At 57.1% G+C, this 19,874-nt stretch overlaps 1 protein-coding gene across 6 annotated transcripts in view; it reads right to left on the bottom strand.

Moving 5' to 3' along the window:
* LOC125950914 (mucin-19-like) overlaps positions 1 to 19,874 on the bottom strand; it is a 35,972-nt gene that overhangs the window by 14,057 nt on the left and 2,041 nt on the right. For 5 of the 6 annotated variants that reach the window (XM_049679338.1, XM_049679330.1, XM_049679313.1 and 2 more), the window contains exons 2-5: positions 17,435 to 17,921; positions 10,901 to 11,151; positions 4,672 to 10,820; positions 4,438 to 4,595 (exon numbers count right to left, since the gene is read on the bottom strand). In XM_049679338.1, the coding sequence (XP_049535295.1) occupies positions 4,438 to 4,595; positions 4,672 to 10,820; positions 10,901 to 11,151; positions 17,435 to 17,509 (6,633 nt within the window). In that variant the 5' untranslated portion in view covers positions 17,510 to 17,921. Of the gene's footprint in view, positions 1 to 4,437; positions 4,596 to 4,671; positions 10,821 to 10,900; positions 11,152 to 14,051; positions 14,318 to 17,434; positions 17,922 to 19,874 lie in introns of those variants that run through there. The other variant, XM_049679322.1, reaches the window with a different exon arrangement.

A 19,874-nucleotide genomic window follows, 5' to 3' on the forward strand; every position in this document is an offset into this window, starting at 1 on the left:
CACACGCACACACACTACCACGTGCTGCGACTAGTGCTAGTGCATGTGTGCCAATCAGCCATTCAGCAGAGGAGCTGAAGCAGCTGAACGCTGCTGTAAACCGTTGATTAGCGATTGCGGCGTTGCGTTGGCACCTAACGCAACATGTCAAATCGACATTCGACATTGCTAGTGTGTACATCCGATATAAATCCCCTAGCTACTCTCTCTCTCTCTCTCTCTCTTTCTCTCGCTCTCTCTCTCTTTCTCTCTCTCTCTCTCTCTCTCTCTCTCTCTCTCTTTGTTGTTCCCTGAACTTGCAAAACAAACCGCGCACCACCGGCAATTGTTCTGGTGGCTGCAGTTCTAGCTTCGCTGTCCCTGCTGTTGGCTGTGGCCTGTACCGTTGCAGTATGTGTCGAGTAAGGAAGCAAGGGAAGGAGGGGAGGATGCATGGACGCACCACGGTTTCGGCCGTGCGCGGTGCGATCATTGGTGGTGCGAGGCTATTTTTACCCATCCCGAAACCCACCGGCCATCGAGAATGAGTTGTTTCGAAAGGAATTTCGGTTCGGCAGCGCAGACAGCAGCAGCAGCTAGCGGCCATCGCGAACAACCCCGGCACAAAAACTCTTTACCCTAAGGGTGCCATAGGCTCTCTTTCTCTCTCTCTTTCTCTTTCTATCCGGCTCTCGCTGGATCAACTATCTGGATCAACTAACAACTTCAAGAGCATCGCTAATGCGCTGGTCAACAAACGAGATCCACTTGGTTTGACTCTGAGTAGGTCCAGTTGCCTGTTGTATCTGTCTACCTACTGCTGTCTAGTTCTAGGATCCAATCCGGGAACCGTTGACTGACTCAGTCGATAGAGAGCTTCTCCAGAGAGCTTCTTAAGGCATCACTGGGCAGCCACTGGCAACTATCCATGCAACTAACCTAGCAACTACTAGCTACATAGTATTCGCTCTGCTCGCATCGACTCCTCACTCAAAACCGCAGATGAAGCAGATGATCGATTAGGTAAGTCCTGGTAGGCGGCTAGAAGCTGTCCGCGGTTCCAGCCAAACTCTTCAATCACTGACCGCAAGGTCAGCCGTCGATGATGGCCAGCCGAACACGGCCGCGCTGCTGATGCGGTGCCGAGTGGGGGAATGGGGGATTCTATAAATACTGCACGTCACGGCACGGTACGACACGGCAAAGGGCGGCATCTGCCGGCCGACGGTGCTCGGAACTGTATTTTTCCCGTCCCGTCCATCCCGTTCCGTCCCGAGCACACGTTGGAGGCGGCTCATTACGCAATGGCGGACTGCGGATTCGCATCACCGCAGCCGACGACGACGACGACGAGCGCCCAATCCAAGAGGAGCGACCATGTTAGGATCGATGCGGCACACACGCGCGGATCACGCGTAGCGTACCACCACCACCACCACCACCACCAATCGCTACTACTTCTGCTCTGACAGCTGACACACAGCAGGGTTACAGCCACACTGCGTGACGGGCGCAACCAGCAGCAGAAGAGCGTCAACTGTCAAGGCGGAGGAGACACCTACTATGGTTACTAGGAGAGCGCCGGATCTCCAGGGTATCTGTACCTAGGTTAGTGTGGCACTCGGCACTCCTCTCACTGACCCCCCCGGGGGACCTCTGCGCAGAACAGCGCTGTTGAAGGCAACTCGGTATGCGATGCGCGTGCTATCGTTGTGGGGCACACTGGAAGGACTCTTCACTGATCTGGTGCACAATCTGCACACACACACACACACACACACACACACCGCACCAAAAGGCAGAGCGCAGTGCGCAGTTAGTGCGTAGATTGAATCAACAGAAACAGATGTTGGATCGTCCATCTTGAGTCGTAGCAAGTATTTAACTTTTTGTTTTTTGCCAAATCTACTTTCTACAACTTTCTTTTCATGAATGCCGATCCTTTGGAATGGAATTGTTTAACAATATTCCATTTATCGATGAAAAACTGATAAAGAAATTTGGTTTTTTGGCAAAACCCGTACTTGTTTTTGGATTTTTTTTTTGCAAAACCTACGTTTACTGTATCTGTACACTATTTAATAGCTGCTATTTTTCTTGACATAACAATATGAAGCTACTGTTTGAAAAGTACTGCTGAAAGGTTTTAGCTTAATATTCACAGCCATTCAAAGAAAGACCAAGTTGAATGGTTTCGGCACAAAACATTCATTGAAGCATTGAGCTTGTTTTTGTGGCCAGAATTAACGTCGTCACTCTGCACCTCCCGCAAAACATAAGTATCCTTGCGCTGCGAACGGGACGCAGAACCCGCACCCACCCCCGGTGTACAAGTTGATTGTAGAGGTACGCTGTAAGAATAGGGCAGCGCCCAAGCCCGCTCAGAGTTCGTGTAAGTAAGTCAACCGACAGCGAAACGAAACGGAACGGAACCGATTTCAGCGGATTGACTTGGCAGATTGATAGCTGAATCGAAGGACGGTTTGAACGGGGCACGCAAATCAACACTCAGGACACTTCGGCTAGTAGCCATGGACGGAGCGCTGCCAGCTGCCATTCCATTATGTAATTGAATGTCGAAGTCGAGGCAGCAGAGCGTGAGTGCTGGACTCTTGGGACTCTTCTCCTCCTCCTCCTCCTCTCGAACGCTCACCTAGCTTCCCCGGACAAAAGGATCGATTGCGGTCTCCGATCTCGGATCCTTCCAATTTGCTGTCGGATCTGGGACGTTGGACCCCTTTTGCTATCTGCTCCTCGGCTCCTCGGCCGGTTGTCGGATGCCGGTGACGTTCTCCGCCTACCGCACGTCGCGTCGCGTCAATCTATCCTCTCTCTCTCTCTAACACACACACGCGCACACATACACACTCTCAAGTGGAGTTTGATAAAATGTATTTTTACGAACTAACTCCGTCTCTCTCTCTCTCTTTTGCTCGCACTGTCACTCTCTGTCACACACACGCACACACGCGCACTCACACGCAACCGGGTACGCACGGAACTGCTGGCTGGCTACTACTGCGTCACACACCTTAGCCAAACAAGCGGACGTAGGGAGCGAGCGCGCGCACGCGATTACAAGCGCAGTTGCAGTAGCCGGTACTTAGTTGGAGTTCGGATTTCTCGATTTCGCTGCTCTCTCTCTCTCTCTCTCTCTCTCTCCAAAGGCAGGGCGACAGCAGCAGCGGCGCTCCGCGGTCGGTACGTCGTGGTACTTGGTGGTACGCCTGGTTGTGCCGCGATGCCGGACTTCGGGCCTCTGCGGAGCTGAAACTGGTGGCCAGCTCGTGCTACCTGTACCGGCAAGGCCGCCAGTGCACACTGAGCGTGCGCGCGCGCACCACACAGAGCCGCACAGTCCGTCCGTGTGTGTATGTATGCGCTTGCGCACTTTTCGGAGATGGTTCCGAGAAGAGTGTACCAAAACACGGGAAGGGACGGGGGCTTTGGGGTAGGCAGAAAGACATTTGAATTTCCCGATGAAACGGTACTCCCTCTCTCTCATTTCCACCTCTCCTTTCGTCGTTTCGTGTTATCTGCTGATCTGAGACCAGAAGAGACTGACCAAACCAGAGGAAATAAAGAGAGCGAAAGAGAGCGATGGCGAAGGAAAATGCGGGCGAGGCGGTGGTGGTGGTGGTGGTGATGATGATGATCCAAACCAGACACCGGATATAAGGCAGCCTCCCGGCACCAGGTACCCGGCTAATGAGCCGCTGGACGCAAACCAGACAACACCCTCCACGGTCTGCACCATTACCAACAAACAAAAAAAACCTCCACCTCAGCGCACGGTCTCACCACGTGGGCACCGGGGCACACACCCCCACACGGGGGGAGGGGTACCCGACCTAGTGGCCATACCAGCGGATGGCCATATATGGTGCGCTCTCCCTATAGAGCCGCACACATACACACAGACAGGCGTGGCGCGTGTGGCGCGATATAGCCGTGGCCGTGTCCAAGGACACATCAACACACACATACACACACGTGCTGTTCGAGGTTCGCGCACTCGATTCTCCAAACCGTCCGCCACTAAGGAAACCAAGTGCAACCGCCCCCACATACTCCTCATCTAGAACTGCTTGTGACCCATATTGTAGATCGAGCGCGCGCATACACACACACATGCACACGCACACTCTGATGCGCACTAGATTGCACAGGCGACGAGTGCAACGTTTGTGTGTCAACCTGCGAATCGAACCGGCTAGCAAAGAGCTCTCTCTCTCTCTCTCTCTCTCTCTATCATTCCCTCTTGGCCTCTTTTTGTAGCTAAATACTAGGATCCGCAGTAAGCGTAGTATTTGGGGTGCTGCCCAAACGGAGGGTTGTTCGCTCGATTTTGAGGGACACAACCCCCCATCCCCCTCCTACTGGAAGGAGCCGCGAGAGGTAGAACGCTGATGATCGATGGGTGTCACAGCTGTCACATGCAGCGGTGTCAATGCCTACCTTCTTGGTAATAGTGTCCTGTTGCTGCTGCTGTTGGTGGTCGATTGCCGGTGTGCCCACTAGTGACTCGACCCCGCTCATCAGCACGGAGGCACCGAGGAACTTGTTGAGTAGGGCCCGGGCCTCTTGCTCCTCGGCCGTATCGCCAGATTCGATCACTGGAGGGATACAAAGAGGGATGCAATTAGCAAGGCAGCGAGAGAGAGAGAGAGAAAGCCGGCGTGAGATGCTTACCGCTGTCCGCGTTGCGCATACGCTCGAGCACATCCTGCACGTCGGTCACCTTGGACGTGTCGTTGAGAAATGAACGTGCGGTTCCCTGCTGCTGCTGCTCACGCCGGCCATAGCAAGTGGTCTCCTCGAACGAATCGGCCGGTGTGGAGGCCCGGCTAGACTGGGATGTCGTGGTTGTGGTCGTGGTAGTCGTCGCACCCGTGCGAAGGATTAGCCCGGCCTTAGGAAATGCCGACCGGTTGCTGTTGTCCTCTAGCTGCTGCTGCTGCTGGTGCTGCTGCTGTTGCTGGTGCAGCGAGCTCGAGGACTCCCGGTGAACGAACCGCTCCTTTAGCTCCTTTACCGAGCCCTTGCGGACGATCTTGGGTTCCGGCAGTGGCGGTTCCGTGGCACCGTCCGTCAGCTCGCCGCCAATCTTCTCCTTGCGCGTGCTGATGGCCATCAGCCCGGTCCCGGGATGCCGATGGCCGGTGGCCGGAATGGTAGCGTAGTCGGTCCGGGTTCGCTCACCCACGACCGGACCGCCATTCTCCGAGTACAGCGTCTCGGTGACGATCGTACCCTCACTGGTCGTCACCGTGCCTTCCGCCGCCGCCGCTGCCTTCTGCTTCTTCAGTGCACGGATCCCGAACAACGGCAGCCCGTTCTCGTCCGTCGGTCCAACGCCGTAGCTCGAAGTGATGCAATCCGTGGTGGTCTTCGATTCCGACTTTGCTTCCGGCTTTTGCTGCTGCTGCTGGTGCTGGTGCTGCTGTCTGAAGCTGGAAGTGGTCGTAGTCGTTCGTTTCACCACACCGCCACCGCCATTGCTGCTTAGACTGGTAGCAGCAGCAGTAGCCGTTGTCGTCGTCGTTGTGTTGCTGCTGCTCTTGAACGTGCGCGTGTTCTCGGAGGCCTTCTTCAGGATGTTGCTGGTGGCCCAGATGGGTCGCTCGTCGGCCTTGGCCGTCACCGTGCCAGGTTTCGAAGCCGTCGGTGCAACCGTTGCCGATTGCTTCTCTTTGCCCATCTGCACCGTTTCCTGCTCGATGAACGTAGCGGTCGATGAGGTTTGCTGGGTTTGCGCCTTCCGAGTGGACGAATCACGGCGTGTCGGGCTGGACGAGTCGGCACCGGCATTGCTGCGCCGGCCACCAGCACCAGCAGGTTGGGTTGCGCGGTTCACGGCCGTGCTGCCCGTCATCGCCTCCCGTTCCCCGACCGTGCCCTGCTTCTTCACGATCCGTATTTGGGCGCGGATGCGGCGCCGCTGCTCGTACCCGGTCACCGATTCCAGCAGACGCTCGAGCACCTCGAGCTCGAAAATCTCCTCGACCGGTGCTGTTGCGGCGCCATCGGTCGCGCTGATCGAGTGACGTTTCGATGATGGTGTCGCTGCTGCTGCTGCTGCTGGTGCCGCTGCTGTGGTTGATGCACCGGCTACGGATGTGATGCGATTGCCAGAATCTAGGCGCTTTAGCTCGACACCGAACTTGGAGCTGCTCGTACGTACGCTTGTTGCTGCTGTTGCCGGTGCTGCCGTCGGTACTGCTGACAGTTCGGCTGCCGGTGCCACACCGCCGTGATCCAACGACTCGCGCCGCACGTTCGTGTTGATGTGCTCCAGCGAGGCGACCGTGTGGTTCATGTAGGATGGCTTTGGTCCATGGTCCGCTACCGGCGCACGGTAGCCAGCGGTACTCTGGCTCACTGGTTCCGTCACGACCGGCTGCTTGAGGGACGATTTGCGTGAACCGGTACCGGCGGCACCCGTGGCACCCTCCACTACGGTGGTGCGTTCCTCGTGCGATGTCTGGGTGGTGTACTCGGTTTGCAGCTTCGAGGAGGAGATGCGCTTCTCGAACAGGTCCTTCTTCGAGGAGACCGTATCGCGGATGTAGGCCGGAGCGCGGACCCCCGACCGATCGCTATCTCGCCGCCCACCACCAGCCGGAACCGACGATGGCTTCGATGGCGCTGACGTTGCTTGCTGAGGTTCCACCGTCTCGCCACCGTCCGGCTGATCATCGCGGTTCAACTGGCCACTGGTCTTGCGGTACACACCAATGTCGGTTAACTTGACATCGGACTGCTGCTGCTGTTGCTGTTGCTGCTGCTTGTTACGACGATCCTCCCAGATCGAGGGACGGTTCAGGATGTCGCGTGGCCGGCTGGTCTTGCCCGTGCCACCATCCTGGCCCTTCTCGAAGATCTCCTTGGCCTTCTTAACGGCTTCGGTGCTACGCAGTGTGCTGTGCGAAGCCGGTGCCATCTCGCGCACCTTGCTAACCGTCGCCACCGTTCGGTAACGGTCAGTTACCAGGCTCGTACCGACCGGCGTTTCATGCTCGTCCAGGTCCAGCTGGCGCTCGTCCACGGTACCGCGCACCACGGACGCACACTTCATCGCGTTCTTCACCAGCTCCGGTGACTTTTGTGGCGCAAACTTGCTGCTCTCGCTGCTGGTCACTTGCTCCTGCATCTGCTGCTGCTGCTGCTGTTCATAGTCGGACTGTTCCTGGCGTACCGTGGTGTCGCTCGCGATGCGGTTCGCAAACCGCGACACCTTCTCGTTCACGCTCAGCAGACACTCGTCGCCACTGTCGGCGGTGGCAGCATTGAGCGCAGCGGACGGTTCGTCCGTGACAGCCGACAGCACGAACGGGCTGGACGTGCGGATCTTCTTCACCTCCTCGGCGGTCGAGATGAACTTCGTCACCTTGTCCGACACGCTCAGCAGACACTCGTCCGAGCGCAGATGCTCATCCAGCTCGGTATGGTCGACCGGGCGGGCCACAAAACGGGCCCCGTTGCCGGTGCCAGTGCCGGTCTCCTGCAACCGTTGCGCTTCCTGCACGAACTTGCTCACCTTCTCCGTGACGCTCAGCAGCGACTCGTCATCCTCGGTGACGCGGTCGAGGTTGGTGATGCGGGTCGCCCGCTGTGCCCGCACCTCCTGATCCTCCACCTCGGTGATCTCGCAGCCAACGTACGCGTTGGCAGCTTCCTCGAAGATGGGAATGTTCTTGACGCGTGGTGTAGCCGCACCCGGCCCAGCACCACCCGCCTCGTCATCATCCGGCTCCTGTACCGCATCGGGGAACCGGGGTGGCCGGCCCGTATCCTCGTCCGGTGAGACCGGTATCGGGACGAGCTTGTTCGGTGTCGGTTCGCGCGATGACTTTGCCTGCTGTATGTCGATCACCACGTTGTCGAGGTGGTCGGAATCGAGCGTACCACGATCGGTGGCGGCACTACCGCCCGATCCGACCACAATCTTGCTCGACAGATTGATCGTCTTGGTCGCAACGTGCTTGACCGGCCGTTCCGTCACACCCTTGCGTCCCGGCGAAGCGACGTGCGAAGCGGCCGGAGTCGACTTGCGAGTCGACGTCGTCGTCGTTGTTGTCGTCGTCGCCGAGGTACGCAGATGGTTATCGCTGGCCGAGCGAGCATAGCTCTTGTCCGTGCGGGCCGCCGGTGCCCCGGTCGTCCGATACACCGGTGCCGAGTCCTTGCGATCGGTCACCGGTGGGCGGCGCCGTTGCGTACGGGTACCACCGGCACCGGTTCCCACCCCACCGCCGCTACTCGTCGTGACGGTGATCTCGATCGTACCACAGGACGGTACCTCCGGTTCCAGCGTGTCGCTATCCGATACGCCCGTCTCCTTGTCTGACTCCGTATCGAGGACGGTTGGTGTAGCGACCGGTTGTTGTGCCTTACGGGCACCGGTTGCTGACGAGCGTGTCGTCACCACCGTGCGGCGTGTTTCCTCCACCTGCGCCGCGCCACGGCCGTGCGTCGGCGTTGGCTTCCGTACCGGATCAATCTTGATCTTGGCCACCGTGATGTGATGGTTTTTGGGTGTTTGGACCGTCGGTTCTGTGGCTGGTTTTCTACCACCGCTTGCCGTAACCGGGCCCGCGCCGGTTGCCGGTCTCGTCTGGGAAGCTGGCTGCTGCTGCTGGCGCTTCACATCGATGTCGGACGAGCTCTTGATGCCGGTCAGGCCGGTACGCTGCTGGCCGCCGGTGACGGTCGTGCCGGTACCACGGCGCTCGAATTTCGTCTCCGACGATTGCTTCGTCAGCAGCTGCTTGGTGGCGGTCGTGCTGCTGCTGGTGACGTTGGTAACAGTCTTGCTGGCCGCCCGTACCTTGGCCGCCTGCTGTTCACCCTCCACGTCACCCTCGACCGTCTCGGTACCGGTCACGACCGGTACGATTGTCAGCTCGGCCACTGACGTGGCTGTGTTGCTGCTTGTTGTGATGGTAACGGAAGCGGGCACCGGTTCCACGACCTTCGGTGCCTTCGCCTCCGGTCCGTCTCCGGTCGTAGAAAGGTGTTGCTTCACCTGGGACGCGGTCTTGCGCGTCGGCGACGTACTCGCCGATGATGGCCGCCGTGTCGGTGAACCGTCGCCAGAGGCAGGGCGCCGGACCGGGGAACTGCCACCAGAAACCGATTCCTGCTTCACCGGCGAACCGCTCCGGCCCGTTCCAGGGCCGCTCTTCTGGTCACTAGCGCGACGGACGGCCGCCCGTGCGATCGCTTCCGCCTCGATCGCCCTTATTTCCTCGTCCAGCTTGCGGCGCTTCTCGAGCCGCTGCTCCGACCGGGACTGCATCGTCGTGACCGTATTGTCGTACGTGCTAAAGATGCTGGTCACACCACCGGTCACAGCCTTTTCTGCCGCAGTCGCCGCCACCACCACCGTCTCTTCGCCACCGGTCGTCGTCGTCGTCGTTGGCATGCCGAGAATTTTGCGGCACCGTTCCTCGTACGTTTCGCTGCGCACCAGCGGTGGTTTCGTGGTTTTCGTTGTCATGGTCGTCGTCGTTGTCGTACCAACCTCCTGTTGCTGTTCGCCTGTTTCTTTCTGCGCTGCGTCCTTCGACTTGACTGGCGACGTGCTGCGTGACGGTGTGCTCGGTGTATTGGACGGTACCTTGCGTACCGGGCTGGTCGAGGGCTGGCGGGGTCTGCTGTCCCCCGGGCCGGCCAGTGTTTGCTCTTCGGAGAAGTTGGACTGCTTGCGCTCGGACGTGAAGGTCGAACGCATGTAGTCGGGCTTGTGCGCTTGGGCGTTGTTGGAGGTGTTGGTGGTGGTGATGGTCGTGCACCGAGAGCTGAACGTGTGGCGGCTCGCATCGGATTCACGGGATGGGCTCCGATGTCCCCGGCCGCCAACCGCTGGACGCTCCTCCTTGTCCGGGCTGGCGCTCGAGCGGCCCGAAACCGGCGGTGAAGCGCAACGTAACGAACGGACGAACGAATCGTGGGCCGCATCCACCTCCACCTGCAGCTTCGTTGTGCCCGTGACCATCGTGCTCTTCGTCGTGTCCTCAACCTGGCTTACCGTCGATGCCGTGTCGGCGACGCTGATCGACTGGCGCTGTTGCTGCTGGGCGACGTCACGCGACGATGAGTTCTGCGTGTGCGTGTGCGTGTGCGTGTGGCTGCGGTCACCGGCACTGGCTGCCAGCGGTGGTTCGTCACCGATCTTGGCGTACGTGCGCGTCGTCACCGTCGTACCATCGTCCAGCTGCTTCGTCTCGGTAATCATCTTGGTCGTCGCGTTCACCAGCTGCTCCTCGCGCTCGATCACGCGGCCCGCACACGCCGCCAACCGGAACGCCTCCTCGACACGCTGCGGATCCTTCGACAGTTCCTTCCGATTCTCGGAAGTCGGCGCTGACTGCTCACGGTTGCCATCCACGATAGCACCGGCCGTCGGTTGCTGGCGGAACGACGAGATGTTGCTGCTGCTGGTGCTCGTTGCCTGCTGCGTCGTGGTCGTTCTCGTTTCGCTCGCTGTAACCGTACGGCCATCGGTGCCTTCGGTGACGGTACGCTCCTCGAGGAAGGTAGACGACTGGTCACCCTTGGTGTAACCGTGGATGCCGCCCCGTTCGTCCTCCTCGTACCGCTCGCTGTGCGACTCCTCGTTGCGGCCAGTGAACGTACCGTGGCCACGGCCACCATCCAGCTCGTACGTACCGCCGGTCGTTGCCGAGGAGCGCACCGTGTGCGTCTTACCGTCCTCGCTTACCTCCTCTGCCATCCGCACCTGCCAGCCCGAGTTGCTGCTCGGATCGGTACCGGCGATGGTCGTTAGCGCCGCCGCCGCCGCCGCACCCGGCATCCCCGTTCGTTCGCTCCCGAATCTGCCAAAAAAAAGGGAAGCAATGGAAATGTGTGTATCAGGGTGTGTGTTGCTGTGTGTGTGCTAGTGTGCTCCCTTTACCTGGTCGGGCTCTCCGAGTCGCGAATCTCTTTCGTCTTGAAGCTCTCGAAGCTCTGGTCGACGAGCGAGTCGCCGTGGCTGCCGGTGACGGTGCTCTTGCGCAGCCCGAACGTGGCGCTCGCATTCTCCATCAGGAAGTAGGGCGGGCTGCTGTCGTTGCTGGCGTAAAAGTCCTTCAGTCGCTGCTCGCGCAGCTTGTACATGTACGCCCGGATCTCCTTCTTGCGCGAGAAGTCCTCCGCCTGCTGCCACTAAAGAGAAAAAAAGGGAGAGAGAAAAGAGAGAGAGATACAGAGCGGAAGTGATATATATATATATATATATGTGGGATGATGATGCATACTGGCATCGATAAGCATGCTTAGTAATTTCCTCCCACTCATGAAACTCTCTCTCTCTCTCTCTCTCTCTCTCGCTCTCTCTCGTTCGATAGTGTCGAGACAGTGTCATACACCACCAGATGTGGAGTGCGCGATGGCCTCCGCCACAGTCACCATAAAAGGAAGCGTCTGTTGCTCCCCCCTTCTTCACCCCACACCATCCCTTGAATGGCATAGGATCTCGATTCTGCCCATAAGGGGGTTCGTGGCCGCCCCTCTCTCACTCTCTCTCTCTCTCTCTTCCAACAACCGCTACCACATGGTTGTTGATGGTGAGAACTGAGATCATATGACGGTCTCCCCTCGGGCCCCCCCTTACTCTTTTGATCGTCGCACCCCTCCCTTCCCTCCTCCCCCTCCCCCTCCCCTAGCATGGACTATTTGCCCAAAATGGTGCGGTGGGAGCAATAAATTAAACACCAGTGTAGCGGTGCCCACTGGTGACTACTATAGGCCCCCGGGTGCACCCCCTCCCACCTCCCTTGGTCGGGTAAATCGCAACCAACGGCCATATATCGGTGTGGCCGCTCTCGCTCGCAATTTAAGGCGATGACATCGTTGAACCCCCCCACCCCGAACCACCCAAAAGGTAATCCTTGTGTGAGGAGAGAGTGGAGTAGTGCGAGACCGATTATGGAGCAGAATGCCTCCCACCAGCCCCGGGATCGTCACCGGATTGCCTCACTTTCGGCTCATTTTTGGCCATTGCGCCCATGTAAGGGGCACGACGGGAGGCGGTGGGAGGACACCACACCACGGTGGGTCCCAGGGAACCGCACGGGGACACTCCGACCCCGGGCGTGGGAGCATCGACGAGGTCTGGTTACCTCCTACCACCACCACCTGCTGCAGCCGATCCGCGATCCCGATCCGCATCCGCAGATGATGTCATGTGGCCGTCTAGCCGCGAAACCTGTCAGGTCACCTACACGCCGTGTGCGCCATGAAAACGTGACATCGATTCACCTCCCCCCCCCCCCCCCCCCCACCTCCATGCACGTCGCCATTTCTGCATGGGGCGACGACATGCCCATAAATGGTGGCGCGCCAACGCACGCCACTCACAACATCGCAGTGCGCAGATCGATTGCGTGCGATCAGGAGAGGGAGAGAGAGGGAGTGAGGGGATGCTGCGACGGCCACTTTTGCTACTACTAGTGCTGCTGCTCCACCGGGAGGGGGGGATGGGGTGCCAAATGGTCAATCTAACTTTTGCGACGTCGGCGGCGTCTCGATCTCGCGATCAGCGAAACCAGCAACACACACACACACACACACGCACACAGATAGTATCCCAGGGCTGCGCCTTCCATCTACGGGGCAACCGGAGGACGACCAGTGGTTGCACCATCTGCTGCAGGCGTCAACTGCGACAACTACCCCCCACCCCTCATCCCTTGAGTTCCCCGCGTGATGGCTGACGTGGATTGGAGCCCGCAGACCGCACGCATCATCGCCACCGGCTACTGCAGCATATCACACCGTTATCGTACCGCCTCCCTCTCCGCACCACCTGCCAAATCGTGCCAGCGTGGGGTCGATGGCCGCGCCGGTTCCACACCAGCGGCATTTGCAGCTTTGTGAAGAGGAGGAGAAGGAGGAGGAGGAGGCGCAAAGAACTCCGTTTTCTTTTTTAACCGATCGACAGCTCCCCTCCCCCCTGGGCCTCCCATCACGCGCAACACACGGCCACAAACAACAACAAAGCTAACGGCACACCACCCCCACCCCCACCCCCTGCGCACGCGGCGCATCATCGCGGAGTTTGGTTGATTGATGCAGCAGCAGCAGCAGCAACATTAGCATCACCATCTTCCCTACCACTCGATGGTAACGGGGGGTGAAAAGCAGCTACCCCTTTCCCCTCGATCTTCCCACCCCCAAACATACTTAATCCGCACCAGAAACACACGGTTTAATAACGATGGGGGCCGATGCAGCGAACGGGAGCATGCCCACCCCCACCCTCCTCCCTTTACAAGTCCTTGTCAGCCAGCAGACTGGGACGTCGTCGGTTAGTCTCTGGTGATCCCTCAAAATGCAACGCGCTTCAGTTCCCAGTGTGCTCTCTCTCTGTCTCTCTTCCTCACACACACACACACAGTCTGTCCTTGGATTCACTGCACCGACCGGCGACCGGACCGGTTTTTCCCTCCGCCAGCCACCGTTTTTCATCTTTCTTTTTTTTGGGGGGGCCCGGAGATGAGCTGCACAGCCTGTGGGTGGTCCACATGCCACAGATCGGTCTCCATTAAAAAAACACACACACACACGCACACACGTGCACACAATTGTGGAGTCTCGGATGCACCAGACAATGTTACCTCTGGATCCTGTCTCTCTCTCCGCACTGGAAGAACAACAGCCGGTCAGCGGTCAACCCGGGTCAGGATCCTGGGAAACGGTACCGTGAGGTGGGGGGAGGGGTGGTTGTTGTTGGAGGAGGTGGATGGAAAACCCACCCTGGGTTTTTTTTCCGCGTCCGTCGAAGGTGTAGTTGAATGGTGTTAAGTGCTGCTGATGCCTTGAATTCCTGTTCTTCGTGTACGGGTGTGTGTGTGTGTGCTGCCCTTTGGCCTGTCGTGTGCCAAGAGCCGCCTTCGCTTCCCTTCTCTCCCCGAAAAACAGAGCAGTGCTCCAACAACAACCACAACAACAACAATAACAGCAACCACAACAATCCACTGACACACACCGCACTATCTCTCTTTTTCTCTCACACACACACACTGTCTCTCTTTCTCTCTCTGACCCTCTTTCACTATATTAACCTTTTCCTCTAAGCTCTAAGCTGCGCAGCTCAGACTCCGCCGGCTTGTCTGTTCTACTCTGGCGTTAAACAAAGGCGCTGAAAGCTGAAGCTGCTGGCGCTTTTCTTCTGCTCGCTGCTACTGCTGCTGCCTGCTGTCTGGTCTGGGCACTGGTCTCGGCCACTATGGCTGCTGCTGCTGCTGGTCCCGGCTCCCTATGATCCCGAGAGAGCGAGCGGGGGGTTTTCTTTTTTTTGTGTGTTTTGTCTGTGTTCTGCAATGGTGCGCGACAGACGATGGACTGAGCGTTCTGATGGCGAGCAGCACGCCTTTTCCCGATTCCGGCATTCATGGCCTCGCGATCACCGTGACGGCCGGACGAACGGGAACGGGTGGGCAACGATCTCTCTCTCTCTCTCGTTTGCTTCATTTTACCTTCCCGTACGTAAGTGTGTGTACGTGTAAGTCGACCCCAGGACCCCAAGCAGCTTGGCTTAGGCTGGTTCTGCGTAGGCCGGGGCCCAGGGTTCCAGCCACCGGCCTGCCACCGGCATTTCCACCACGTCGGCCACCACGCAACGACGAGCGTTACATTCGGTTTGCCGGGGTTGGAGCCCGCCCCCGCACCAACCGATCGGGGGGGCCCGAACCGAACCGAACCGAAGCCTGACGTGCACACACACACGCACACAGCTAGAGGCTGCTGCTGCTGCTGCTGCTGTTGCGGTGCAGCTCCAAAAACGCAAAACAATCCAAGAAGTGAACATTCCACTGGTCAGTTAGGTAGGGCGCGTATACCGTTCTCTCATCCATGTGAGTGTCTGTGTGTGTGTGTGTGTGTGTGTGTATGTGTGTGCACCGAAGAACGAGTCGAGTCGAGGCGAAAGATCGGCCCCGCGGACGACGAACCAGTTCATTCTCAAGAGAGAACACAACGGGGCGGCTATAATATATCGCGCTCCAGATGAAGAGTGCGCGAGATGCGCTCTTCTTTCACTCTCCCTTCCCCCCACACACACACGCACACATCTCTCCTCTTTCTCACACACTCACACTCTTTCTCTCTCTCGCTCTCGCGCTCTCTGTCTGTGGTTTTTAAAAAAAATTTAACAGGATTAAGCTGCTTTCACACCGAGAGCGTTTCCCAAAAACAAAACACCGAAGTTGGCATTTTTTTTATGCAAAAGCTTAATTAGATTGCACGGAGGATTCGATTTAAAATACACCAACAATAGCACCGACACCTTAGCATTATCATTATAAATGGTTGAATCTTCGCGCAAAACAATTATTACCATTGTATTTCAACACATTCCGGTCAAAACAAATGGCAAACCCAAGGTGCAAACGCTGGCTATTGTTTGCGCATATTGCTTGCTACCGTCGGCTCAGAACCTGCCACAATCTGTTGATTTTTACAGGTCCGAAAACGCTATCTTTTAAGCTCTTCAAAAGCTTTAAAAAAGAGTAGCTTTTGTTGCGTTGTGTGAACACTTTCATGTATTTTGATGTGACACAAACGTGTTTTTTGCCTCAAACAAACGCGCGTAAAACGTCTTCGGTGTGAAAGCAGCTTTACTTGCACCCTCTCTACCTCTCTTGGGGATGACTTGCACCCTATCCTCTCTTAGGGGATGCGTAGGACGGTCGGCCGGCCGGCCGGTCTAGCAGTAGGGTAACACGGGTATCTAACACCCCGCGACAGTGGCCATTGATGATGATGATGATGATGCAGCGCTCGTAAAGCTCGCCGTTAAATGCCTGCCTCTAAAAGCAGAAGGAAATTCTATTCTCATTCTTGCATTCTCTCTCTCTCTCTCTCTCTCTCTCTCTCTCTCTCTCTCTCTTTTTCTCTCCCCCTCCCCCTCTTAGTTTAAACGTCTTGTGTGTGTCTGTTACTTGGAGCGCACCCTCGATAGACTCGTTTGATCGCGATGATTCATCAAACGGAGATTCATCCCCTCGATTCCTGCTTTCGAGCGCGCGCGTGTGTGTGTGTGTGTGTGTGTGCAGTGCTCTTTAAATTCCTTTGAGCGCGACGAAAGTGAGTGAGGAAAAGAAATGGTGCATCGTGCAACGATGATATCAGCATCTGCGGCACCCCGACCGCTCGGGTGCGCTTCCGGTCTGAGCGTTACCTGCGTTACCACAGTAACGACGAACATACCACCAGCAGAGCCTTCCGCCCGCATCCCAGCAACCGAAAAACATAAATACATTTCCAGGGCCCACAATGCGTACCTACATACGAGATCGTACCCTCAGAGAGCGTAAAAGATAAGAGAAAGAGAGATAAAAAAGGAAGAAAAAGAAAGAGAGAGAGAGAAAGATAGAAAGAGGGTTAGGGGGGGGGGGGGGTCGATGAGATGGTGGCGGAGACAATGATGGAGCCTGCTTCAAGGCCAAGCAAACCAAACCAGGCAAGCTAGCAAGATGCAGCCAACATCCGGCAGTAAACGAAAGACTGCAGGCTAAAAAGCGACGAACTCGACATTTTTCGGACGCATCTCCCCCTCCTGTGTGCTTGTACAGTGCGCGATGACAAATGACAAGTAGATAAGCGATGGGGGGATAGGAAGGGAGATAGAGAGAGAGATAGAGAGAGAGATAAAGAGAGAGAGAGAGAGAGAGAGAGAGAAAGATGGAATGGGATGGGAAGGATAAAGGTTATGGAGCGCTCGGAACGGCGTCTAGGAAGGGCAGACAGGCCGCAAAACAAGGTCATCATTATACAGGGGGCGGGGGTGGGGGGAGAGGGTGGCCCTCTTATGCCGTAAAAGGAAATTCTGCTTTAGCTTCGATCGCCTTGTCGATCGCTCGGCAGTGCTCCGTCACGGTCGACCTGTCGCCGACCTGTTGCCCCCCCCCCCCCCCCTTGAACCTCCCTTACCCTTCCCAACCAACAGTTGCATACGCCGCGACCGCGAGGTCACCGCAAGCGCCATCACACAGCGCATTGGCATACAGGCATTCGCAGGCGGTTGTGAGAGTCATTAGTGCAAGCCTTCCACAAAGGGGTGGGGCGGGGGGATGGTTCTACTATACTACTGAGACAGTAGATGACCCGGAAATGCGCCGGGATCCTCCTCACCGTAGGGCCTCCAAGCCGATTAATGTATATGTATATACATACATTTATATATATATATATATATTTCTAAATATCTATATATAGGGGTTGATACCGCACCCTCCCTCCCCTCCCTCTGCCTCTGCCGCCCTGTGACCGCAACGAGGCGTTCCGCGTGATGTGCTAAAACCGCGCGGCACGGAATCCGGCCAATTGGAAACCGATTGACGGCCGCACCCCGGTAAACCGCACCGGAACCGCAAACCACCTTCCCACCAACCCACCCTTCTCTTCCTCCTGCTCCTCGCTCCATCATAACGTGGCAGATACTCACCATCTTGCGCAGCAGATCCTCGTCGGTGATCGAGGACAGGTCGACGCAGGCCGCGTCCGCAAACTGTGCCTCCATCTCGGTGCGTTGCGGTACGGTTGCGCTTCAAAAAAAAAAAATTCGTGTCTTCCTTCCTCCTACAGCTGTTCCCCCGTCCTCGTTGCTCCTCGTTGCTCCTACCCGATCGGGGTTTCGATCGCTTGATTGCTGATGGACGGGTGGGGGTGTTGATAGAGAATCCTTAGATGATCCGCTCGCTTTCACTCTTTCTCTCTCTCTCTCTCTCTCTCTCTCTCTCTCTCTTCTTTTCTCGCTCTCTCACTTTGTAACAGGTCTGTTCTTCAGTGTTCGAAGGTTGTTTGTTTTTGTTTGTGAGGTCTTATTTAAAGCCCGTAATCACACCCAAAACACATGCCCGCCTGCGCGCATACACACACACACAGACTGACGCACTGATTGCACACACGCGCAGAGATACGCAAACCGTACACTGGAGATAAGGATTTAGGATAAAAAAAAAACTAACCGTCAGCGAGAAGCTCACTACTAAACGCCGCTGTCTCTCTCTCTCTCTCTCTCTCTCTCTCTTTCTCTCTCTGTGTTTCACACACACGCGCACACGCACATAGGATATCTGGAGTATCGATTACACTGGTACGCGCTGAAGGATCGTTCCTTTTTCAGGGCGCGTTCGGTCTTGAAGATGTTGCACAATTATCTTCTCCAGAGCTCTGTGTGTGTGTGTGTTTGAGTTTGTGTGTGTTTGTGGTCGATGCGGTGGCTCATTGATGGCTCATCGTCCGTCCGCTGCGTTGGGCTGCTGTGGCCGTACTGATCGATGTGAACCACCGACCGACCAAGAGCCCACCGGACGCGAGCCCACCCAAGCCCACCGAAACCGAAAGGAGAGGAGGGAACCGAACGCCGTGTGCGCCGAACACCGAAGGCGAAACCCCCGAAAGGAAACAAACCCCCGCTTCCCTACACTTCACTCCCCATTCTTCACCGCGCCATTATTGAGCTCGCGCTCGTTCGCGGGTCCTTGTCCTGTCGCTGGCTCTCCGACACCAGCAGCAGCAGCAGGCTAGCAGCCCAAAAAGGCTTTGCAGCCTTCCTTTACCTTCTGCACCAGCACCGGTGCACGGGGGGAGGAGGGAGCATCGCACCAGCATCGCACCAGCAGCAGTGCTCGAAGAGCGCGAAGAGCCTCCAAGCGGGGCAGGCCGCGAGAAACATGACACCGAGGAGCAGAGGAGGAGAAGGTGGAGGAGAAGGTGGTGAAGGAAGAGATGGTGCCCGGTCGGATTAGGAATGGAGAAGCGGGGAGCCGGGTTGCTACCATTACCCCAAGGTAGCCAAGTCGCCGAACAGGACGAACGAGAGCGACAGAGAGCGACAGAGAGAGATGCGAGAGAGCAAGTAGAGGAAGTGTTAAGGGAGGGAGGGGTGGCGAAAGGAAAGTGTAAGTGAAGTGCCTGGTACAGGGGGTCTGGTTGGCCGAACTTGGCGCTTTACGAGCTCACCGACCAAGCAAGCGCCGAGGTCTATTCCCCTTATAAGGCATTCACACCATAAATGGGCGACCGGAGGTCGGTGCCAGTCGCCATTGCTCACACACTCACTCACACGGCCACCGGCTGCCGCTGCTGCTGCGTGCTTATCGGGTTGCTGTTGCGTGCCACGTTTTGCTGCCCTTTTGTGGCGACGGAGGACCAACCAATGGGGCCGTCTTTTTTTTTTTTTACGTATTATCCTCCACCTCCTCTCACAGCATCAGCAGCATCAGCAGCAGCAGCCTAATGACTGCTGGCTCATCTGGAGCTGGAGCAGCAGCAATCCGGGACTCCGGAGCGCGCGCGCGCATCAGAGATCGCACCGCAGATCCACAAGGACACCAACCCCTATAGAGGGCTCCGTGATTGATGTGATTGTCACCAGATGGTGTGCTGCTCCTGTGTGTGTGTGTGTGTGTGTGCCGATGCCGAGATGCTGGCCGCCTGGCCTGGGGACAAAGATGCCAAGGACGCCATACGCGAACGGTCGATGTCCATGTTTGGGTGCAAAATTGTGCACAGTACGGCCACCCTCCCTCCCGTCACCCCGCGTTTGCCATCGCTTCAATCGGTCAGGGTCAGTATGGATCCCTCTCCTCTTTCTCTCTTTCTCTCTCTCTCTCTCTCACTCTTTTTTTTTGCTCTCTGTGTCTTCCTGTTTCAGCGCAGCATGCATGTGCGCGTTTGTGTGTGTGTGTGTGTGTGTGTGTGCACATGTTACCTCGCCGTGTAATCGAGGAAGGAAACAATAGAGGAGCAGAGGAAGCAAATGGTACTAGCGAAGCAACGTCCCAGTCTGTTCCAGCCAGCAACCCATTAATATTGATTGCCAATTGATGCCACCCTCCCTTCCCCTCCCCCCTCCCCCTCATCTTCCTTTACTCGTGCAT

This window comes from Anopheles darlingi, chromosome X (assembly GCF_943734745.1).
Source record: "Anopheles darlingi chromosome X, idAnoDarlMG_H_01, whole genome shotgun sequence".
Lineage (NCBI taxonomy): Eukaryota > Metazoa > Arthropoda > Insecta > Diptera > Culicidae > Anopheles > Anopheles darlingi.